The sequence below is a fragment of the Pristiophorus japonicus genome, chromosome 1, assembly GCF_044704955.1.
Source record: "Pristiophorus japonicus isolate sPriJap1 chromosome 1, sPriJap1.hap1, whole genome shotgun sequence".
Classification (NCBI taxonomy): domain Eukaryota; kingdom Metazoa; phylum Chordata; class Chondrichthyes; family Pristiophoridae; genus Pristiophorus; species Pristiophorus japonicus.
The window spans coordinates 65,242,743-65,262,826 of NC_091977.1; the positions used below are offsets into that span (position 1 = coordinate 65,242,743).

General features: G+C 41.5%; 1 protein-coding gene across 1 annotated transcript in view; it reads left to right on the forward strand.

Moving 5' to 3' along the window:
- The window catches only part of fbxo10 (F-box protein 10), a 59,771-nt gene that overhangs the window by 14,647 nt on the left and 25,040 nt on the right, over nt 1-20,084 (forward strand). The window contains exon 3 of the mRNA XM_070880350.1: nt 897-1,757. Within this exon, the coding sequence (XP_070736451.1) occupies nt 897-1,757 (861 nt within the window). The remainder of the gene's footprint in view (nt 1-896; nt 1,758-20,084) is intronic.

Consider the following 20,084-nt stretch of genomic DNA (forward strand, 5'->3'; position numbering starts at 1 on the left):
CCATTATATAGGGCAGATCAGATGGTGAGTTGCATCGGGGCTGCGTTTGCACACCTCTTAATGGCAACATGAAGTGGTGTTGGTGAATGTGTGGAAGGATGTTGCCTCTAAGGGATGCACGACACCGGGGAGACCAGAATTAAGCAAAATATAAAGAAAACTGTGGAGCAAATGCTCTTTTTCTGGTTTTTAAATAAAAAATCCAACGCTGTAATTTCACTCGTAGGAACTAACCGCAATGATTTCGTGCTTCTTGCACAGATCTTCATAATAGCTATTTGGTGTAAAATTCATGACAATGACAATGACTTTGGGCCCGCACAATCTTCCAACCATTGAAATTAATCACTGGACAATCGTGACCGCTGTTGATCATACTGAGCGCTGAGTTCTGCACCAAAATTCCTGATAAACGTTCCTGTTGCATAAAGCCCTCTGCCGTGAAGTGAGGGAATCATAAAATTCAACCTTTGATGCTTTTGGAATTGTTGGTGTGTACACGGGGTATGTTAACCTAGTGGCTGTGGTACTGGACAAGCAACCCAAAGGTTGCGAGTATAAATACCACCAATACATCTGGTAATTTGTGGGCGGGACCCATAAATGTGACCCTGAAAGCTGCTGGCTTGTTTTGAAAATCCAACTGGATCACCTCATGCCCTTCAGGGAGGGGAACCTGCCACCCCTACCCTGTCTGGGTCTGCATGTGACTTCAGTCCCAATTTATGGATTGACTCAATGCCCTCAGGGCAGCCAGAGATGGGCAGTAAATGCGACCTTGCCAATGTCTCCCCCCATCCCGAGAACAAAGAAAACTAAAAAGAATGGTCTTGGTTTAACTTAATGTGAAGAGATTGTTGAGCACATGTGTTGACTTTGTCACTTTTAATCAACAGACGTTGTCCGGCCATGTCCAGCTTGACAACTGCAACATAGAGAATGGCCAGCTGCAGATCCACGCACCTGGAACCTGTCAGATGAAGTTTTGCACTTTCAGCCAGTCTAGTGTGAATTTCCACAATGTAGCTCTCAGTATAATTGAAAACTGTGAGTTTATTGGGAGTGAGAATACATCGGTGACCGTGGAGGGCCCCAGTCTGACTGACAGAAACTGGGCCTGCAAACACCTGGCGGTGGCTGCCAAATCCAAAGCCGTTTTGAACGCGCCAGGCCAAGCACTTTCAAACACTTGTAGCTCTAAAAATCATTGTCAACGTTCATTGAGCAACTTTAGAACATTTGAATTGAACGAGAATGTGACTGATTCACGCCAGGCTTCGGGCTCCAAACAAAACTTCCAGACGCCCTGCGTGAGAGATGGCCAGTGCAACGGAGAAAGATGCATTCCAAAAGGGAGCCCTTGTGAGGGGGAAGTCATTACCTTGGAGACTGATTACAGTGACAGTGAAATGAGCACGGGTAGCGAGAATGAAGATGATGAGCAGTCTGTGTATAAACTCTCTTACCAGTCCCATGGTCTGAGTCGCCTGTTGGCAAGGACCAATCCGTTTAGACCTCAGAAGAAGGGAACTGATCTCCTGCAAATGGACTTGGAGTTAAAAACTCTCCAAAAGGAGCTGCAAAAGGATAAAGAGGCTCAGATTCTCGCTAGCACCATGCAGGGCTGCTTAATCCGAAAGTGCCTTTTTCGGGATGGAAAGGGCGGTGTGTTTGTCTGCAGTCAAGGGCAAGCTAGACTGGAGTGCAACATCTTCAGAAATCTGAGTTATGCTGTGCGGTGCATCCAAAATGCCAAGGTATAACTAAGGGAAGGGATTTCAAGAGCAGATGGGCAAGGTTGCAAGGTTTAAACGTCAGGGACCCCCACCCCGGCCCCTAAATCTGCCTATTAATGTTGGATTTATTTTGTTCGCCTGGTTTCTAGTCTAAAGTTGGAGCATCTTTTGGATGGGGGAATGGCACAGGGACTCTGAACATGTACTGGGAAGAGATAGAAAGTATCCAAACCTGTCTGCTGATCAGGGAGTGGCTTTGTTGGTGGTGATGGAAAGGCCCAAGCCGACGCTCTTCTATCAACGCTAGTACTGCGATTGAGCAGGCAGGGGCTCTTTTCTCTGGAGAGCTGATGGAGGACTTTAAAATTATGAAAGGGTTTTATAGAGTGGATGTGGCAAAACTGTTTTCACTGGGTGAATCCAGAACAAGAGGGCATAAATATAAGATGGCTGCAAATTTCAAAGTATGGCGATGACACAAAACTTGGAAATGTAGTACACCATGAGGAGGAAAGTAGTACACCATGAGGAGGAAAATAGCACACTTTAAGAGGACATAGTGAAATGGGCAGACAAATAGCAGATGCAATTTAATGCAGAGAAGTGTGAAATGATGTAATTCGAAACGTATAAGATTATGAGGGGGCTTGACGAGGTGGATGCAGAGAGGATGTTTCCACTGATGGGGGAGACTAGCACTAGAGTGCATAATCTTAGAATAAGGGGCCGCCCATTTAAAACTGAGATGAGGAGGAATTTCTTCTCTGAGAGTTGTAAGTCGTGGAATTCGCTGCCTCAGAGAGCTATGGAATCCGGGACATTGAATAAATTTAAGACAGAGATAGACAGCTTCTCAACCGATAAAGGATTAAGGGGTTATGGGGAGCGGGCAGGGAAGTGGACTTGAGTCCATGATCGGATCATCCATGATCGTATTAAATGGCGGAGCAGGCGCGAGCGGCCATATGGCCCACTCCTCCCTATTTCTTATGCTCTTATGTAACAGGGTGCTCTCCCTGCTGTCCGTGTCAATATTTATCCCTCAACCAACATCACTAAAACAAATGATAATTTATCCGATTGCTAATTGTGGGAGCTTGCTGTGCGCAAATGGTTGTCATGTTTCCTACATTTCAACAGTGACTAAACTTCAAAAGTATTTCGTTAGCTGTAAAGCACTTTTGGGACTCCTGATGTTGTGAAAGGCCCTATATAAATGCAAGTTTTTTCTTACTCTACACTTTAGAGGCAGCCTAGGAGCAGACATTTGGTTCTGGATTTCCCTCCACTGTCCTCCCTGAATGGTACGTTTATCCACAAACCCCTCAAGGGGCTCATTGCTGCTCGTCATAGGCAACTATTCTAACTGAGAACAAAGTCCACCGTGGACATTTCTGTCAATAGTGACCTGGTAGAAGTCAGTTTGCTCACTAATACTGGGGTTCAACGCTATACTGCGCAGCCACACTTGCCTCACCAAGGAAAGAATGACCATGATTATCTGAGGAATAGGGGTACTGATTTCTAACAATTCCAGAGTTAATTACCAGTTTGTACTCTGACGTTGGAGTGATGTTGGTTGAGGGATAAATATTGGTTAGGACACTGGAGAGAACTCCCCAGCTCTTCCTCGAACAGTGCCCTGGGATCTTTTACATCCACCTGAGAGGGCAGATGGGGATTATCACCTCACCTGAAAGACAGCACCTTTGACAGTGCAGCACTCCCTCAGTACTGCATTGGAGTGTGTATATATAATGTAGTTATCTTGTTTGTTCACTTTTAAGGGAAAACTGCAGGCTCCAGACTTCTGTCTGTGATCATTGTTGATGCTAGTTCAATATTTTCTTCTAATTGCCCATTTCTAAACAGTTGGATAGGAAGCGTAGCAACAAACGATTGCACAGCAGGACACCAAGTTGCATCATGATAATCTGCCTGTTGAACCAGCATTCATCAGCAGTGCACTGATTCAAGATGAAGGCTGTAGTACCTGCTAAATTTAGTTGCACAGCATGTCAGGTACGGGAGGGGAGGAAGAAAAAAAACAGTGTGAACTAGCTGGGCAAAGATTTAATACGAGGTAGGAAGAAATGCCCAAGAATATTCTTTTTTAATTGAATTGGATTAATGGCCCTTAACTGGCCTGAAGCTTGGTTTTGATATTCTACTTGTGTAATTGAGGCTAAGAATACAAGCTCATTGGTATGACTAGTTTGCAGAAGAAAGTTTTCTGGATTTTAAAAGTCTTGATGAGATAAAGCAAAAAGCCATTCGGGTTCACGGCAGCAATGGTGTGTTTAGTAGGGTCTACAATTATAGAGATTAAAATAATGTTTAAAGAGGGAATCTCGCCATCAGTGCTATTCATAAAATTCTGTATAGAAATAATTTATAATTAACAATGCCAGAAAAATATGCAGAATTCATTAAGCTTAATAGTTCAGCTTCTCTGAACAAACACATGTGAAGATGACAAGAAAGCAACATAATGTTTAAAAATAGATCTCAAATTAATTTTGGGACATTGGTAGTGAAACTAAGCGAAGATTGCTGCTGAAAGGAAAAAGTTGTTTTAATACAGAGCAGTTTCCATTGAATTATAGCAAACAGTGAATAGATATTCATAAACACATTAATTAGGTGTTGGTCTGACTCAGTTAGTAGCACTCGTTCTTCGGAGTTGGAAGGCTGTGGGTCCAAGCCTCACTCCAGGACTTGAGTACACAATCTAGCTTCTGTGTGCTGTATGTAAGGATTGCTGCATTGTCAGAGGTGCTGTCTTTCAGATGAGACATCAAACAAAGGCCCCATCAGTAGTATAGAAAAGAACTAAGGCACTATTCAACAAGAAGGGGAGTTCCCCTGATGTCCTAGCCAAAATTTCCTCCCTCAGTCAGTATAATTCACTCGTGAAGCATTTCAGGGCATTGAGGACATGCAAAGTGCTGTGTAAAAGCAAATTGTTTCTTCTCACCTTACAAGTTCTTTCTGGAACTGAAAAGCACTCTGGATTCTGTACTCTGTAATCTGTTTCTGGGTTGCCCTTTTATAGAATCATAGAAATTTACAGCCCGTCGTGTCGCGCCAATTTTAAATGGGGTGCTGGAACAGTAGTCCTGGGGTTCACAGACACAAATCTTTATAGATGGCAGAACAAGTTGATAAGGCTGTTTGTAAATAAAAAAACACATATGGGATTGTAGGCTTTATTAACAGAGGTATAAGTGCAAAAGGAAGGAAGTTATGCTAAATATTTATAAATCATGGGTTAGGCCTCCACTGGAGTATTGTTTCCAATTCTGGGCACCACACTTTAGGAAGGATGTCCAAGCCTTGGAGAGGGTGCAGAGGAGATTTACTAGAATTTTACCAGGGATGAGGGACTTCAGATTTGTAGACGTACTAGGGCTCCTGGGACTTTTTCCCTTGGAGCACAGAAGGTTAACAGGAGATATAATAGAGGAAATAATTCTAAATTATGAAGGGTTTTGATACAGTAAATAAGGAAAAACTGTTTTAAGTGGCAGAAGGGTCAATAATGCCAGGACAAAGATTTAAGATAATTGGGGGAAGATGAGACATTTTTTATGTAGCGATGAGTTATGGTCTGGAATGCACTACCTGAAGGGATGTTGAAAGCAAATGCAATAGTAACTTTCAAAAGAGAATTGGATAGATACTCGAAAAGCAGGGGTATAGATGGGGAAAGAGCAGGGGAATGGGACTAATTAAACAGTTCTTTCAAAGAGCCTGGGGAGGCTAAATAGACCAAATGAGGGCCAGGAGGAAATCACTGCTTTCAAAGAAGAAACTTTTAATGGACCATCCCTGGGTCGCGCCACATCTATTACCACCGTCACTAAAGCTGCCCCTACAGTTGGTGTATTAATTGCTGTTTTAGTAATAAAGTTGTACAGATCAACAATACACAGGGCTCTCTTCCTGTCCCAAAGTGGCTGCTTTATGCTGGGATGTAATTCCACAGTCTCCAAGAGACCTCTGCTGTTTTGCCCAAGTGAGTATTTGTGGGCTATTTGATCATGGAGTGGGATGTCACTCCATGTGGCGTGGCACTGAGCCTAATCCTTTCCCATGTATCAGATCAGTGCACTTTCCAACAAAGGTCAGTGATAGAGAAGAGCAGGAGCACTGGCTAGTTTTATTTTTGTTGCATTTTCCCTTAATTTGTCGAGGGCACAGATCGGTTATATTCCTCAGCTGAAATTAACTAACTCAGCACAACCTGGGCTCAGTGACAGCAGTCTCTCCTCTGAATCAGTAGGTTGTAGGTTTAGACCCGCACCATGATTTGAGCACATAATTTAGGCTGATACTTCAGTACTGAGGGAGTGCTGCACTGTTGGAGATGCTCTTTTGGGGATAAGGTCTCACTTTCCCCCTCTCGGATGGATGTAAAAGATCCCATGGTGTTTTTAAGGAAGAATGGCATGTTCTTCCTGGTGTACTTGGCAATATTTATCCCACAATCAACATCACTAAAACAGATGATCATTTATCCCATTGCTATTTGTGGGAGCTTGCTGTGCACAAATAGCTGTCATGTTTCCTACATTTCAACAGTGACTAAACTTCAAAAGTATTTTGTTAGCGGTAAAGTGCTTTTGGGACTCCTGATGTTGTGAAAGGCCCTATACAAATGCAAGTTCTTCATTACTCTACACTTTAGAGGCAGCCTAGAAGCAGACATGTGGTTCTGGATTTCCCTCCACTGTCCTCCCTGAATGGTACATTTACCCACAAACCCCTCAAGGGGCTCATTGCTGCTTGTCTTAGGCAACTATTCTAACTGAGAACAAAGTCCACTGTGGACATTTCTGTCAATAGTGACCCGGCAGAGGTCAGTTTGCTCACTAATACTGGGGTTCAACACTGTACTGCGCAGCCACACTCGCCTCACCAAGGAAAGAATGACCATGATTATCTGAGGAATAGGGGTACTGAATTTAACAATTCCAGAGTTAATTACCAGTTGTTCTCTGACTGAAGGAAAAGGGTTCCTCAAGCCCAGGATCAGTTTGATCTGTACCAAGCACTGTGCATATGATCTGATGGCAAAAGATAGCTACGGATGTTCCCGGAATGGTTAATGTCAGGAGATGGAAATGCGCTGACTCTTAAGATCTGGTTTTATTGCGTCGAGGGCACAATCAAAAGTTAATTTGTGCTGTGACCTGGATATTGTAGAAATATCTCTTTATTTATAGATTACTCTGATATAGCGCTTTTCATGACCTTGAGATGTCCCAAAGCACTTCACACTTAATTAAATACTTTTGAAATGTACTCACTGTTGTAATGAAGGAAACGCGGCAGCCAATTTTAACAGCAAAGTCTCACACATGTCATGAGATAAATGGCTAGACAATCTGATTTAGTGATGTTGGTTGAGAGATAACTATTGGCTAGGACACCGGAGAGAACTCCCCAGCTCTTCTTCGAACAATTTCCCTGAAATCTTTTCCATCCAGCTGGGAGGGTAGATGGAGGTTATCATCTCATCTGAAAGACGGCAGCACTCCCTCAGTACTGCATTGAAGTGTATATATAATGTAGTTATCTTATTTATTCATTGATGCTAGTTCAATATTTTCTTCTAGTTGTCCACTTCTAAACAGTTGGATAGGAAGCGTAGCACAGTTGGATAGGAAGCGTAGCAACAAACGATTGCACAGCAGGACACCAAGTTGCATCATGATAATCTGCCTGTTGAACCAGCATTCATCAGCAGTGCACTGATTCAAGATGAAGGCTGTAGTACCTGCTAAATTTAGTTGCACAGCATGTCAGGTACGGGAGTGGAGGAAGAAAAAAAACAATGTGAACTAGCTGGGCAAAGATTTAATACGAGGTAGGAAGAAATGCCCAAGAATATTCTTTTTTAATTGAATTGGATTAATGGCCCTTAACTGGCCTGAAGCTTGGTTTTGATATTCTACTTGTGTAATTGAGACTAAGAATACAAGCTCATTGGTATGACTAGTTTGCAGAAGAAAGTTTTCTGGATTTTAAAAGTCTTGATGAGATGAAGCAAAAAGCCATTCGGGTTCACGACAGCAATGGTGTGTTTAGTAGGGTCTACAATTATAGAGATTAAAATAATGTTTAAAGAGGGAATCTCACCATCAGTGCTATTCATAAAATTCTGTATAGAAATAATTTATAATTAACAATGCCAGAAAAATATGTAGAATTCATTAAGTTTAATAGTTCAGCTTCTCTGAACAAACACATGTGAAGATGACAAGAAAGCAACATAATATTTAAAAATAGACCTTCAATTAATTTTGGGACATTGGTAGTGAGACTAAGCAAAGCTTGCTGCTGAAAGGAAAAGTTGTTTAATACAGAGAAGTTTCCATTGAATTATAGCAAAGAGTGAATAGATATTCATAAACACAATAATTAGGTGTTGGTTTGACTTAGTTAGTAGCACTCGTTCTTGGAGTCGGAACGCTTTGGGTTCAAGCCTCACTCCAGGACTTGAGTACACAATCTAGCTTCTGTGTGCTGTACGTAAGGATTGCTGCATTGTCGGAGGTGCTGTCTTTCAGATGAGACATCAAACAAAGGCCCCATAAGTAGGATAGAAAAGATCTAAGGCACTATCAAAGCGCTGGGGAGTTCCCCTGATGTCCTAGTCAAAATTTCCTCCCTCAATCAGTATAATTCACTTGTGAAGCATTTCAGGGCATTGAGGACATGCAAAGTGCTGTGTAAAAGCAAATTGTTTCTTCTTTCCTTCCAAGTTCTCGGGATTCTGTACTCTCTAGTTCTGTTTCTGGGTTGCCCTTTTTTAAAAAAAAATTACAAACCGTTCTTTTTTTCCCTTTCCCATCCTGAATCCTCAATTGTTCATCTTTTTCTCCACGCTTCTCACTAACCTTTCCTCACTCTTGCGTGGCCATTTTGACTTGAACCGTACATCAAGCAGCTGTTTAAAATGTACCCAGATTGAGGACTCTAATTTGTCCCTCGTTTGATGCTGCCTTCGGGTCTGCATCATCATTCATTCACTTTAGATTCAAATATGACACCAACTGAGGGCCAGATAGAGTCTTTTATACGTATTTACGTGCACGTCAGTCCTTCACACAGCGCAGAGGAGTTGAGTTTGGAAAGCTTGCTCCTTCCTCTACAGTAACTGACTAGTTTTTCATGCCACTTAAAGGAGCACTCCAGGGCAACAGAATTTCATTTCACCAAATCCTAGATCTACTCAACTCTTCTGCTAAATGTTTATTGAGTGCAAATACATTGTTGCAAAATGATGATATATTTATAATTGGGTTCAGCTGCCAACAGTGGTCCAAAATGTAATGCCTGTAATTTCATTATTTAGCTTTTGACACGTATTGAAAAATATAAAAGAATTGCAGCTTCAAATATTCAATTTCCCTGAGCTTGGTGGTCTCTTGCTAGATTGAATTTACAACTCATTGTAATGCCTTCAAAAACTTCCCTATCTCTGTAACCTCCTCCAGCCCTACAACCCTCCAAGAACTCTGCGTTCCTCCAACTCTGGCCTCTTGTGCAACCCCTACTTCCTTCTCCCCACCATTGGCGGCAGTGCCCTCGGCCGTCTAGGCCCTAATCTCTGGAATTCCCTCCCAAACCTATTCGCTTCTTCACCTCTCCTCTTTTCGACTCTGCTTAAGACGTACCTCTTTGGACAAGCGTTTGATCACCTGGCTTAATGTCATCTTTTTTTTACATAGGATGTATGGCACTGAAACAGGCCATTCAACCCAACCAGTCCATGCCAGCATTTATGCTCCACTCGAGCCTCCTCCCATCTTTCCTCATCTAAATCTATGTATAACCCTCTATTCCCTTATCCCTCATATGCTTGTCTAGCCTCCCCTTAAATGCATCTACACGATTCGCTTCAACCACTCCCTGTGGTAGCGAGTTTCACATTCTCACCACTCTTTGGGTGAAGAAGTTTCTTCTGAATTCCCTATCGGATTTCTTGGTGACTATAGTATATTGATGGCCTCTAGTTATGCTCTTTCCCACAATCAGCGGATATAGGGAGAAACATTCTCCCTGTATCCTCTCTATCAAAACCTTTTATAACTTTAATGACCTTTATTAGGTCACCCCTCAGCCTTTTCTTTTGAAAAGAAAAGAAACCCAGCCTGTTCATCCTTTCCTGATTTGTATACCCTCGCATTTCTGGTATCCTCCTTGTAAACCTTCTCTGCACCCTCTCCAGTGCCTCTATATCTTTTTTCTAATATGGCGACCAGAACTGTATGCGGTCTAACCAAGGTTCGATACAGGTTGAGCCTAACTTCCATACTTTTCAATTCTATGCTTCTAGAAATAAACCCTACTGCTTGGTTTGCTTTTTTTACAGGCTTGCTAGCCTCCGTCACAACTTTTAGTGATTTGTGTATTTGTATTCCGAGATCCCTTTGTTCCTCTACCTCACCTAGACTCTCACCCTCCAAGTAATAAGTGACCTCCCTATTCATCCTACCAAAATGTAATACCTCACATTGATCGATGTTGAACTTCATTTGCCAATTATATGCCCATTCTGCAAGTTTATTAATGTCCTCCTGTAATTTGTTACAGTCCTCCTCAGTTTTGACTATCCTCCCACTCTTAAACCATGAGAGCAAAGCTTGAACAGTTTCTCTTGTCTCTACTAAGTTAATTGGTCATGCAGAATATCAGTCAAGTGTTGCTATTGGCTTGGGACCCCTGGCTGGAGAAGGGAGGAAAATATCATCAGGAGTTCTTGCTCCTGATTGCTATCCAGTGAGCCCCTTTGTTGAGTGGACATGTGCAATGTTGGTTGAGGACAGGATTGGTTAATGGCTTTCACACTTGAGAGCCAGCCACCACTCACTGTCGAGGCCAGTGGTGAGGAATCAATTATTTTAATAGGAATATCGCAACAAGAGAGTAGGCCATACAGTCCTTGAGTCTCTTTCACCATTCAATTAGCTCACAGCTGATCTCTTTCTCAGCTGCATTTATCTGCCTTTGCTCCATATACCTGAAACTATTGCCTAACAAATTTCTTTTGATCTCCGTCTTAAAAATTTCAATTGACCCAGCGTCCATGGCTATTTAGGGGAGGAGTTACAGATTTCCACTACCCTTTGTGTGGAAAAAGTGCTTCCTTATTTCACTCCTGGTGACCTAGTTGTAATTTTAAGATTGTGGCCACTTGTTCTGGATTCCCCCACCAGAGGAAATAGTTTCTGTCTCCCTACCCTATTGAATTTTTAAAATCATTTTGAAGACCTTGATTAGATCACACCACAACCGTCTAAACTTCAGGAACATAAACCATTTATGCAACTTGTCTTCATAATTTTAACCCTTTCAGCCTTTGTATCATTCTAGTGAATCTGAGCTATACCCAGGTCACAAGATTGCCTCCAATTCCATGCACTCTAATTTTTCATGAGGACCACTCTCAAATCACTGTACGGCAACACTAGAGGTGACCATTTTGTGAGATTTTGGATTAGGAGTTTGGGGGCCACTCTCCTTTCCACTCTGCCATTTTTTTGGTCAAATCCAGCACACTGCCACCACGCAATATTGTGCTTGAAAGACCGGCTCCTTGTTCTCGAGTTTAAAAAGGAGTCACTCTGTGTATTTACTTTTCTGCTTTGATAAAGAGACCTTAGCAGATTAACATCACCATACCGTGCAAATCCAGCATCTCACACAGAATGTAGCAGATTCTTACCCCAAAGACTGAAATATCAAATTCACATAGAATAGGGGAATTTTAAACTTCACTGCTTGGGCGTTAATCTGGCAGAGCACATGGCCATCCATTTTGCACCTGCGTGATTTCTGTTCCATTGATTTCAATGAATGTTTGGCCGTTGTGGCCCCATTTGGAAGGGTTTTTTATTTACATTAAATTTATATTTAAGATAAACTTGCCTTTCGTAGGCAGCAGCTGTAGAATCCTGAGCAGGGCAGGTCCATCACCTGCTCCGCTCAACGGAAACCAGTTTTCCAGAGGGGTCCTTCGACGTGTGTTCGGTCCCTAATTAATGAATACAATGGACCTGGTGCCTGTTTTAGGCAGCCCCTAAAAAGTGGGTCTGACTTAGCTGTGACCCAAATTCACGGGGCTGTCCCACTGCTTAATTTGTCAGCATTGCGCCTATTTTGCGCTCGAAAAACAAACACAATGCAAACCAATTTGTGATCCCTCAACTGCTGCTGCCTGCAGTGCTGAAACTCTCTGGTAAAACAGACTTGTTCCCTCCTCCCCCCCCCCCCCCCCCCACCCCCTCCCAAAATGTCATTCCAGTCATTCTGAAGGTTTAAAAAAACAAAAAGCAATTGATGATTGCATCTTTAATACAATCTTGCAGCACAGGAGTCCATTCGGCCCATATACCTGTGCTGGCTCTTTGAAAGAGTAATCTAATTATACCCACTTCCCTGCTCTTTCACCATAACCCTGCAATTTTTTCCTAATTACATTGAGCAACAGCCATCCACAGAAGGCTGCATTTTTCTAATCAATATTAAATTGATGGCCAACCTTGGCAAAGAAGACTGAGATTCAATGTGATGGCTCTGGTCATTTAAACACATAGGGCCCAAGTTTCCACATGATTTGCTCCTGATTTTTAGGAGCAACTGGTGGTTGAGACATTCCACTCTACTTTATTTAGCAACTTGTACCTTGGCTTTTCTTTTGAGAAAGACTCATTACATTCTCTTACTAGCAATATAAATGCAAGTTAAGAATTCAAGACACACACATCCATTCTTTTGTTACAATTTTCTTTTTCTTCCCATAATCTTGTCATCATTATTACAACTATACATTGCCTTCTCACCAAGGTCTTAGCTGTGGATTTGGATTGATTATCACTTGGATGTGCTTTTCCACAAAGGTTTCCCTCCCTTGTTTTATTTCTCTTTCAGTCTCTGTCATGCTGAGTTTTTCTTTTTTATTCATTCTCAGAGGAAAAACAATGCATCAAATAGTGTATTTGAAGGAATTCCATAAAAATAAAAAAAGATTTGCCTTTGTATAGCGTCTTTCACGACCACCAGGCATCTCAAAGCGCTTTACAACCAATTAAGTACTTTTGGAGTGTAATCACTGTTGTAATGTAGGAAACGCAGCAACCAATTTGCACACAACAAAGTTCCACAAACAGCAATGTGATATTGACCAGAAAATCTTTTTTTTTTTGTTATGTTGAATGAGAGATAAATATTGGCCAGGACACTGGGGACAACGCCCCTGCTATTCTTCGAAATAATGCCATGGGTTCTTTTATGTTCACCTGAGAGCAGACGGGGCCTCGGTTTAACGTCTCATCCAAAAGATGGCACCTCTGTCAGTGCAGCACTCCCTCAGCACTGCACTGGAGTGTCAGCCGAGATTTATGTGCTCAAGTCTCTGGAGTGGGACTTGAACCCACAACCTTCTGACTCGGAGGTAAGTGTGTTATCCACTGAGCCACAGTTGATACAAGGAAAGCAAACATAAAATCTCTCGGGAGAGGGACCTGAGGATTAAAAATTTAATATGTTAAGGAAGGCATATTTTGGGAGAATGAGAAATTCAGCTAACGAGAGGCTGAACTCTGGAGCATGCTTTACATGGGGGCAAATTAGCCATGCCTGTGTCTGATGTTGGCAAGTGGTTGAGTTGAAAGCAGGGAACCTTGTACAAGCACCAAGTGTTTTGTGAGGCCTTTTATACGGAATCTTGTCTGTGGAACCTTGTACTCTGGTATGATAAACCGCCAAAAAGTGCGCTAGAGCAGAAACCATTATTGGGTACTGGGTTGGTTAAATGCATAAAATGGTGGAAATGCACAGCAAGTCCATTTGTTTCGATGTACTATACTGCTTTATTGAATTTTTATTTTAAGTTTTTTAATTCATTCTCTGGATCTGGGTGTCGCTGGCAAGGCCGAGGTTTTTGTCCATCTCTAGTTGCCCTGAAAAGGTGATGGTGGGTCGCCTTGTTGAGCTAGTGTAGCGGTTTGCGAGGCCATGTCAGAGGGCAGTTAAGAATCAACTATATTGGTGTGGGACTGGAGTCACATATAGATCAGACCGGGTAAGTACGGCATGTTTCCTTCCCTAAAGGACGTTAATGAACTAGTTGGGTGTTTACAACAATCTGACAGCTTCATGGTCAGTTTTAGTGATATCAGTTTTTTTTTATTGCTAATTTTTTTTTTAAATTGAATTCAAATTCTCAAACTGTCATTATGGGATTTGTACACTCGTTCTCTGGATTATTAGTTCAGGTGTCTGGATTACTTTTCTAATAAGTTTCAAACTTCATTTTCCAGCAAAATAGAGGTACCGTATAACCTTCATGCAGAATCATAGAACAGTACAGCACAAAGAGAGGCCATTCGGCCCATCAAATCTGAGCCTGCTCTTTCAAAGAGCAATCCAGTTAGTCCCACTCCCTGCTCTTTCCCCATAGCCCTGCAATTTTTTCTCCTTCAAGTAGTTATCCAATTCCCTTTTGAAGGCTACAATTTAATCCGTATCCACCACCCGATCAGGCAGTGCATTCCAACCACTCGTTGCGTAAAAAAGATTTTCCTCATGTCGTCTCTGGTTATTTTGCCAATCACCTTAATCTGTGCCCTCTTGTTAACAACCTTTCAGCCATTGGAAACCATTACTCTTTATTTACTGCATCTAAACCTTTCATTATTTTAAACACCTCTACCAAATCTCCTCTAAGGAGAACAACACTAACTTTTCTAGTCTGTCCACGTAACTGTCATCCCTCATCCACTGAACCATAATGGTAAGTTTCTTCTGTACCCTCTCCAGAGCCACATCCTTCCTAAAGTGTGGTGCCCAGAATTGAACACACTACTCCAGCTGTGGCCGAACTAGTGTTTTATATAGGTTTACAATAACCACCTGGCTTTTGTACGCTATTTAGAAAGCCCAGAATCCTTTAAGCTTTAACTACTTTGTTAACCTGTCCTTCCACCGTCAAAAATTTGTGCACAAACGGGTCTCTCTGCTCTTGCACCTCCTTTTAAAATTGTACCATTTAGCTTGTATTGTTTCTTCGTTCTTCCTACCAAAATGTATCATCTCGTACTTTTCTACGTTGAATTTCATCTGCTATGTGTCTGCCCATTCCATCAGCCTGTCTATGTCCTTATGAAGTCTATTACTATATTCCTCGCTGTTTACTTCTAAGATTTGTGTCATCTGCAAATTTTGAAATTGTGCCTTGTACCCCAAAGTCATTAATGTATATCAAAAATAGCATTGGTCCTAGTACTGAACTTTAATATATTCAATGGTGGTAATTTTAGGATACTATGGCACACAGTTGCAGATTAAAGCTCTGTGGTTATATCACTTGCCTTCATGTGATCTTCCCCCAACTCCAGAAGCCGGTAGATTAATCATGGTTTAAGCTAAAAACTGATGAGCGGCTTAATTAAATAGTAAATGAATAAATTAACAAAGAAATGAACAGAAACAATCTCACATTATAGGTTTACAGCAGTTATATCTTGCCTAAATATTACCTTTACTTGGTGATTTACTGTTACCATCCAATGTTTTGGCTTATCCATTTTTGAAGGCTTCACTTGGATTTAATTTTTACTAAAAAGGCACAGAAAAAAATTTTTGAGACAAAATTCCACAAGACACCTGCATTTAAATTGAATGGCCTAGCCCCTCCCTTGATAACTGACCACACACAACATCTATAATTCTGCAACTATTGTATTAAAACCAGACGAGTTGCACCTCAACAGGACTGGGACAAATGTCCTCGCGGGGAGTTTAATTAGGGCTGTGGTGGAGGGCGGAAACTAATTTGGCAGGGAGATGGGCACTGGAATGAAATGCAAGTTAGAATATTGAAGCAATGTCAAATCAGGTACAGAAAGAGAAATAGAGAGGTTTGACAAATTTGCTAGAATTCTTTGATGATGTAATGAACAGGGTCGATAAAGGGGAACCAGTGGATGCGGTGTATTTGGATTTCCAGAAGGCATTTGACAAGGTGCCACATAAAAGATTACTGCACAAGATAAAAGTTCACGGGGTTGGGGTAATATATTAGCATGGATAGAGGATTGGCTAACGAGCAGAAAACAGAGAGTAAGGATAAATGGTTCATTCTCTGGTTGGCAATCAGTAACCAGTGGTGTGCCGCAGGAATCAGTGCTGGGACCCCAACTATTTACAATCTATATTGATGATTTGGAGGAAGAGACCGAGTGTAACATAGCCAAATTTGCTGACGATACAAAGATGGGAGGAAAAGCAATGTGTGAGGACAACACAAAAAATCTGTAAAAGGACATAGACAGGCTAAGTGAGTGGGCAAAAATTTGGCAGATGGAGTATAATGTTGGAAAGTGTGAGGTTATGCACTTTGGTAAAAAAAAATCAAAGTGCAAGTTATTATTCAAATGGAGAAAGATTGCAAAGTGCTGCAGTACAGCGGGACTTGGGGGTACTTGTGCATGAAACACAAAAGGTTAGTATGCAGGTACAGCAAATGATCAGGAATGCCAATGGAATCTTGGTCTTTATTGCAAAGTGGATGAAGTATAAAAGCTGAGAAATCTTGCTACAGTTATACAGGGTATTGGTGAGGCCACACCTGGAATACTGCGTGCAGTTTTGGTTTCCATATTTACGAAAGGATATACTTGCTTTGGAGGCAGTTCAGAGAAGGTTCACAAGGTTGATTCCGGGGATGAGGGGGTTGACTTATAAGGTAAGGTTGAGGAGGTTGGGCCTCTACTCATTGGAATTCAGAAGAATGAGAGGTGATCTTATTGAAACGTATAAGATTATGAGGGGGCTTGACGAAGTGGATGCAGAGAGGATGTTTCCACTGATGGGGGAGACTAGAACTAGAGAACGTAATCTTAGAATAAGGGGCCGCACATTTAAAACTGAGATGAGGAGAAATTTCTTCTGAAGGTTGTGGGTATGTGGAATTCGTTGCCTCTGAGAGCTGTGGAAGCTGGGACATAAAATAAATTTAAGACAGAAATAGACAGTTTCTTAAACGATAAGAGAATAAGGGGTTATGGAGAGCGGGCAGGGAAGTGGACCTGAGTCCATGATCGGATCAGCCATGATCGTATTAAATGGCGGAGCAGGCTCGAGGGGCTGTATTAGCCTACTCCTGCTCCTATTTCTTATGTTCTTGTGAAAGAAAAATTGGATTAAGAGAGAACGAAAAAGACAAAGTAAAAGTAAAAAAAACATTTTTAATTGAAATGTTTTTTAAAAATCTCCAACAATTAAAATATGATGGAATGAGGCTCCACACTTGTAATCGTTAATGTTCACTGCAAGAGAGGTTGATTGGCAGTAATTAACATTTACCACACCATTAAAAAGGGTACTTGGACTAAAATGGACATATCCTAACTTTGTAGCGAATTTAGTTCGTGTCTACCATGCAAGGACAGGAACTTCATGCTGTTCAGTGCATTTGAATGGTCAGTCAGACAGCAAGATGCTGTTTTTGCAAAGCAGCACATGTTGGACAGCAACTTCCGGATGCTCGCGTTTAACTGCACATCTGCCCTCGCCTGAAATTGCTGTGTGATTTGCGTACAAATAATGGTGAGTGCCGTTGGCCTCAAATTCTGGGCCAATAGCCAGGGGCAAGTTTAATTGGCACTGGGAAAAGTATTGGCCATTAAATGAAAGGCAGCTTGGATTTGTTAAAGAGAAATCTTGTTTGACTGCCTTGATTGATTTATTTGATGAAGTAACACAAGGGTTGATTAGGGTAATGCGGTTGATGTGTATATGGACTTTCAGAAGGTGTTTGATAAAGTACCACTTTATATTCATGTTAGCAAAATTGAAGCCCAGGGATTAAAAGGACAGTGGCAGCCAGGATATGAAATTGGCTGAGGGACAGAAAGCAGAGTAGTGGTGAATGGTTGTTTTTCAAACTGGAGGGAGCTAATCAGTGGTTTCCCCCAGGGGCTGCTACTAGGGCCACATCTCTCTTTGATATTTTTAATGACCTGGGTATACAGAGCAATATTTCCAAGTTTGCAGATGATATGAAACTCTGAAATATAGTAAATAATGAGGGGGAAAGCAACAGACTTCAATAGATCATAAATTGGTGAAATGGGCAGACACATGACAGATAACATTTAATACAGAGAAGTGTGAAGTGATACATTTTGGGAGGACAAATTAGGAGAAGCAATATAAACTAAATGGTACTATTTTAAAAGGGGTGCAGCAACAGGGAGACCTGGGGGTGTACGTACACAAATCTTTGAAGGTGGGAGGACAAGTTGAGAAAGCTGTTTTTTAAAAAGTGTACTGGATCCTTGGCATTAAAATTGAGACATTGAGTACAAAAGCAAGGAGTTTATGCTAAACTTTTTATAAAACACAGGTTAGGCCCCAGAAGGAATATTGATACTATTTTCGGGCACCACACTTTAGGAAGAATGTCAAAGCCTTAGAGAGGGTACAGAAGAGATTTATTAGAATGGTACCAGGAATGAGGGAATTCAGTTATGTGGAGAGATTGGAGAAGCTGGTGGTGTTCGCCTTAGCACAGAGAAATTAAGAGGAGATTTAATAGATGTATTCAAAATCATGAAGGGTTTTGATAGTGAATAAGAGGAAACTTTCCAGTGGCTGAACATTCGTCAACCAGAGGACACAGATTTAAGGCAATTGGCAAAAGAACCAGTGGCGACAGGAGGGAAAAAATGACACAGCGAGTTGTTATGACCGGGAATGCACTGCCTGAAAAAGTGGTGGAAGCAGATTCAATAGCAACCTTCAAAGGAATTGGACAAATACTTGAAGGGGGAAAAATGTGCAGGGCTATGGGGAAAAAGCAGGAGAGTGGAACTCATTGGATAGCTTTTTCAAAGAGCCAGCACTGGCACAATAGGCCGAATGGCCACCTTCTGTGCTGTATCATTGTATGATTCTGTCCATTATCCTCAAATTGTTGTATTTTGTGGGTAGAATTTATGTGAAACAGAATGTTACTTGAGTAGAATGGCAGAAGCTTGCATGCTCTGTATGTTAAGTTTCCTTGTACTTCAGGTTATTTATACTCTGGTGTATTTGGGGGATGCGGTTATTGTGTTCATTTGATACATTCTTTGTCTGCAATGTTGCTATTTATTGTAGAGGCAACTTTGAAACGGAATGGAAATTTAAGACAGTTTTTGGAATATAAATGTAATAATGGTCCAGATTCTCAAATTGAATAAGTTGCACTCAGTTTTTAGGCACTAGAATTTGAAGCCCTAACCGATAGTTTTGACCCAAGCTATACCAGGGATTTAACAGAGTAAATACAACCAGTAGAACAAGTGATGCAGAAGACATGGTCCAGGTTATTGGACTGAATTACTGTGTATTTGGACAATTAAAGCATGTTCAGCCATGGAGAAAAAGACTATCCAGAAACATTTTAGTGTAATTTAAGTGATATAAGGTCTGTTGCTTTTTTTATTTCACAGTACAGCTGGAGTTGGAAGGTAGCAGCTTGGAATGGCTAGTGAGGAAATGCAGTCCAAAATATTGCTCCAAAAATGGGAAAATTCACCAAATGAAATTTTGATTAAGAAAGAAAATGGGAGATACAAATGCTCTTGATGGTCCCCAATCCTCCCACTAAAAAAACCCTCACATCTTCTATATGTACACAAAAACAACTTGCATTTATATAGCACCTTTAACGTAGTAAAACTTCCCAAGGCATTTCACAGGAGCGTATGGAGACAAAAATTAACACTGAGCTAAAGAAAGAGACATTATGACAGATGACCAAAAGCTTGGTGAAACAGAGGGGTTTTAAGGAATGTCTTAAAGGAGGAGAGAGTAGGTGAGGTTTAGGGAGGGAATTCCAGAGCTTGGGGACTAGCCAGCTGAAGGCACGGCCACCAATGATGGTGTGAAGGAAGAGGTTTGGACAAGAGGTTAGAATAGGAGGACCGGAGGATTGTAGGGCTGGCTTCAGTTTAATGTCTCGTATGAAAGATGGTACCTCTAACAGTGCAGCACTCCCTCAGTACTGAAGTGTTGACATAGAAGCATAGAAAATAGGTGCAGGAGTAGGCCATTCAGCCCTTCAAGCCTGCACCAGCATTCAATAAGATCATGGCTGATCATTCACCTCAGTACCCCTTTCCGGCTTTCTCTCTATACCCCTTGATCCTTTTAGCCGTAAGTCCCATCCCTCTTGAATATATCCAATGAACTGGCATCAGCAACTCTCTGCAGTCGGGAATTCCACAGGTTAACAATACTGAGTGAAGAAGTTTCTCCTTGTCTCAGTCCTAAATGGCTTACCCCTTA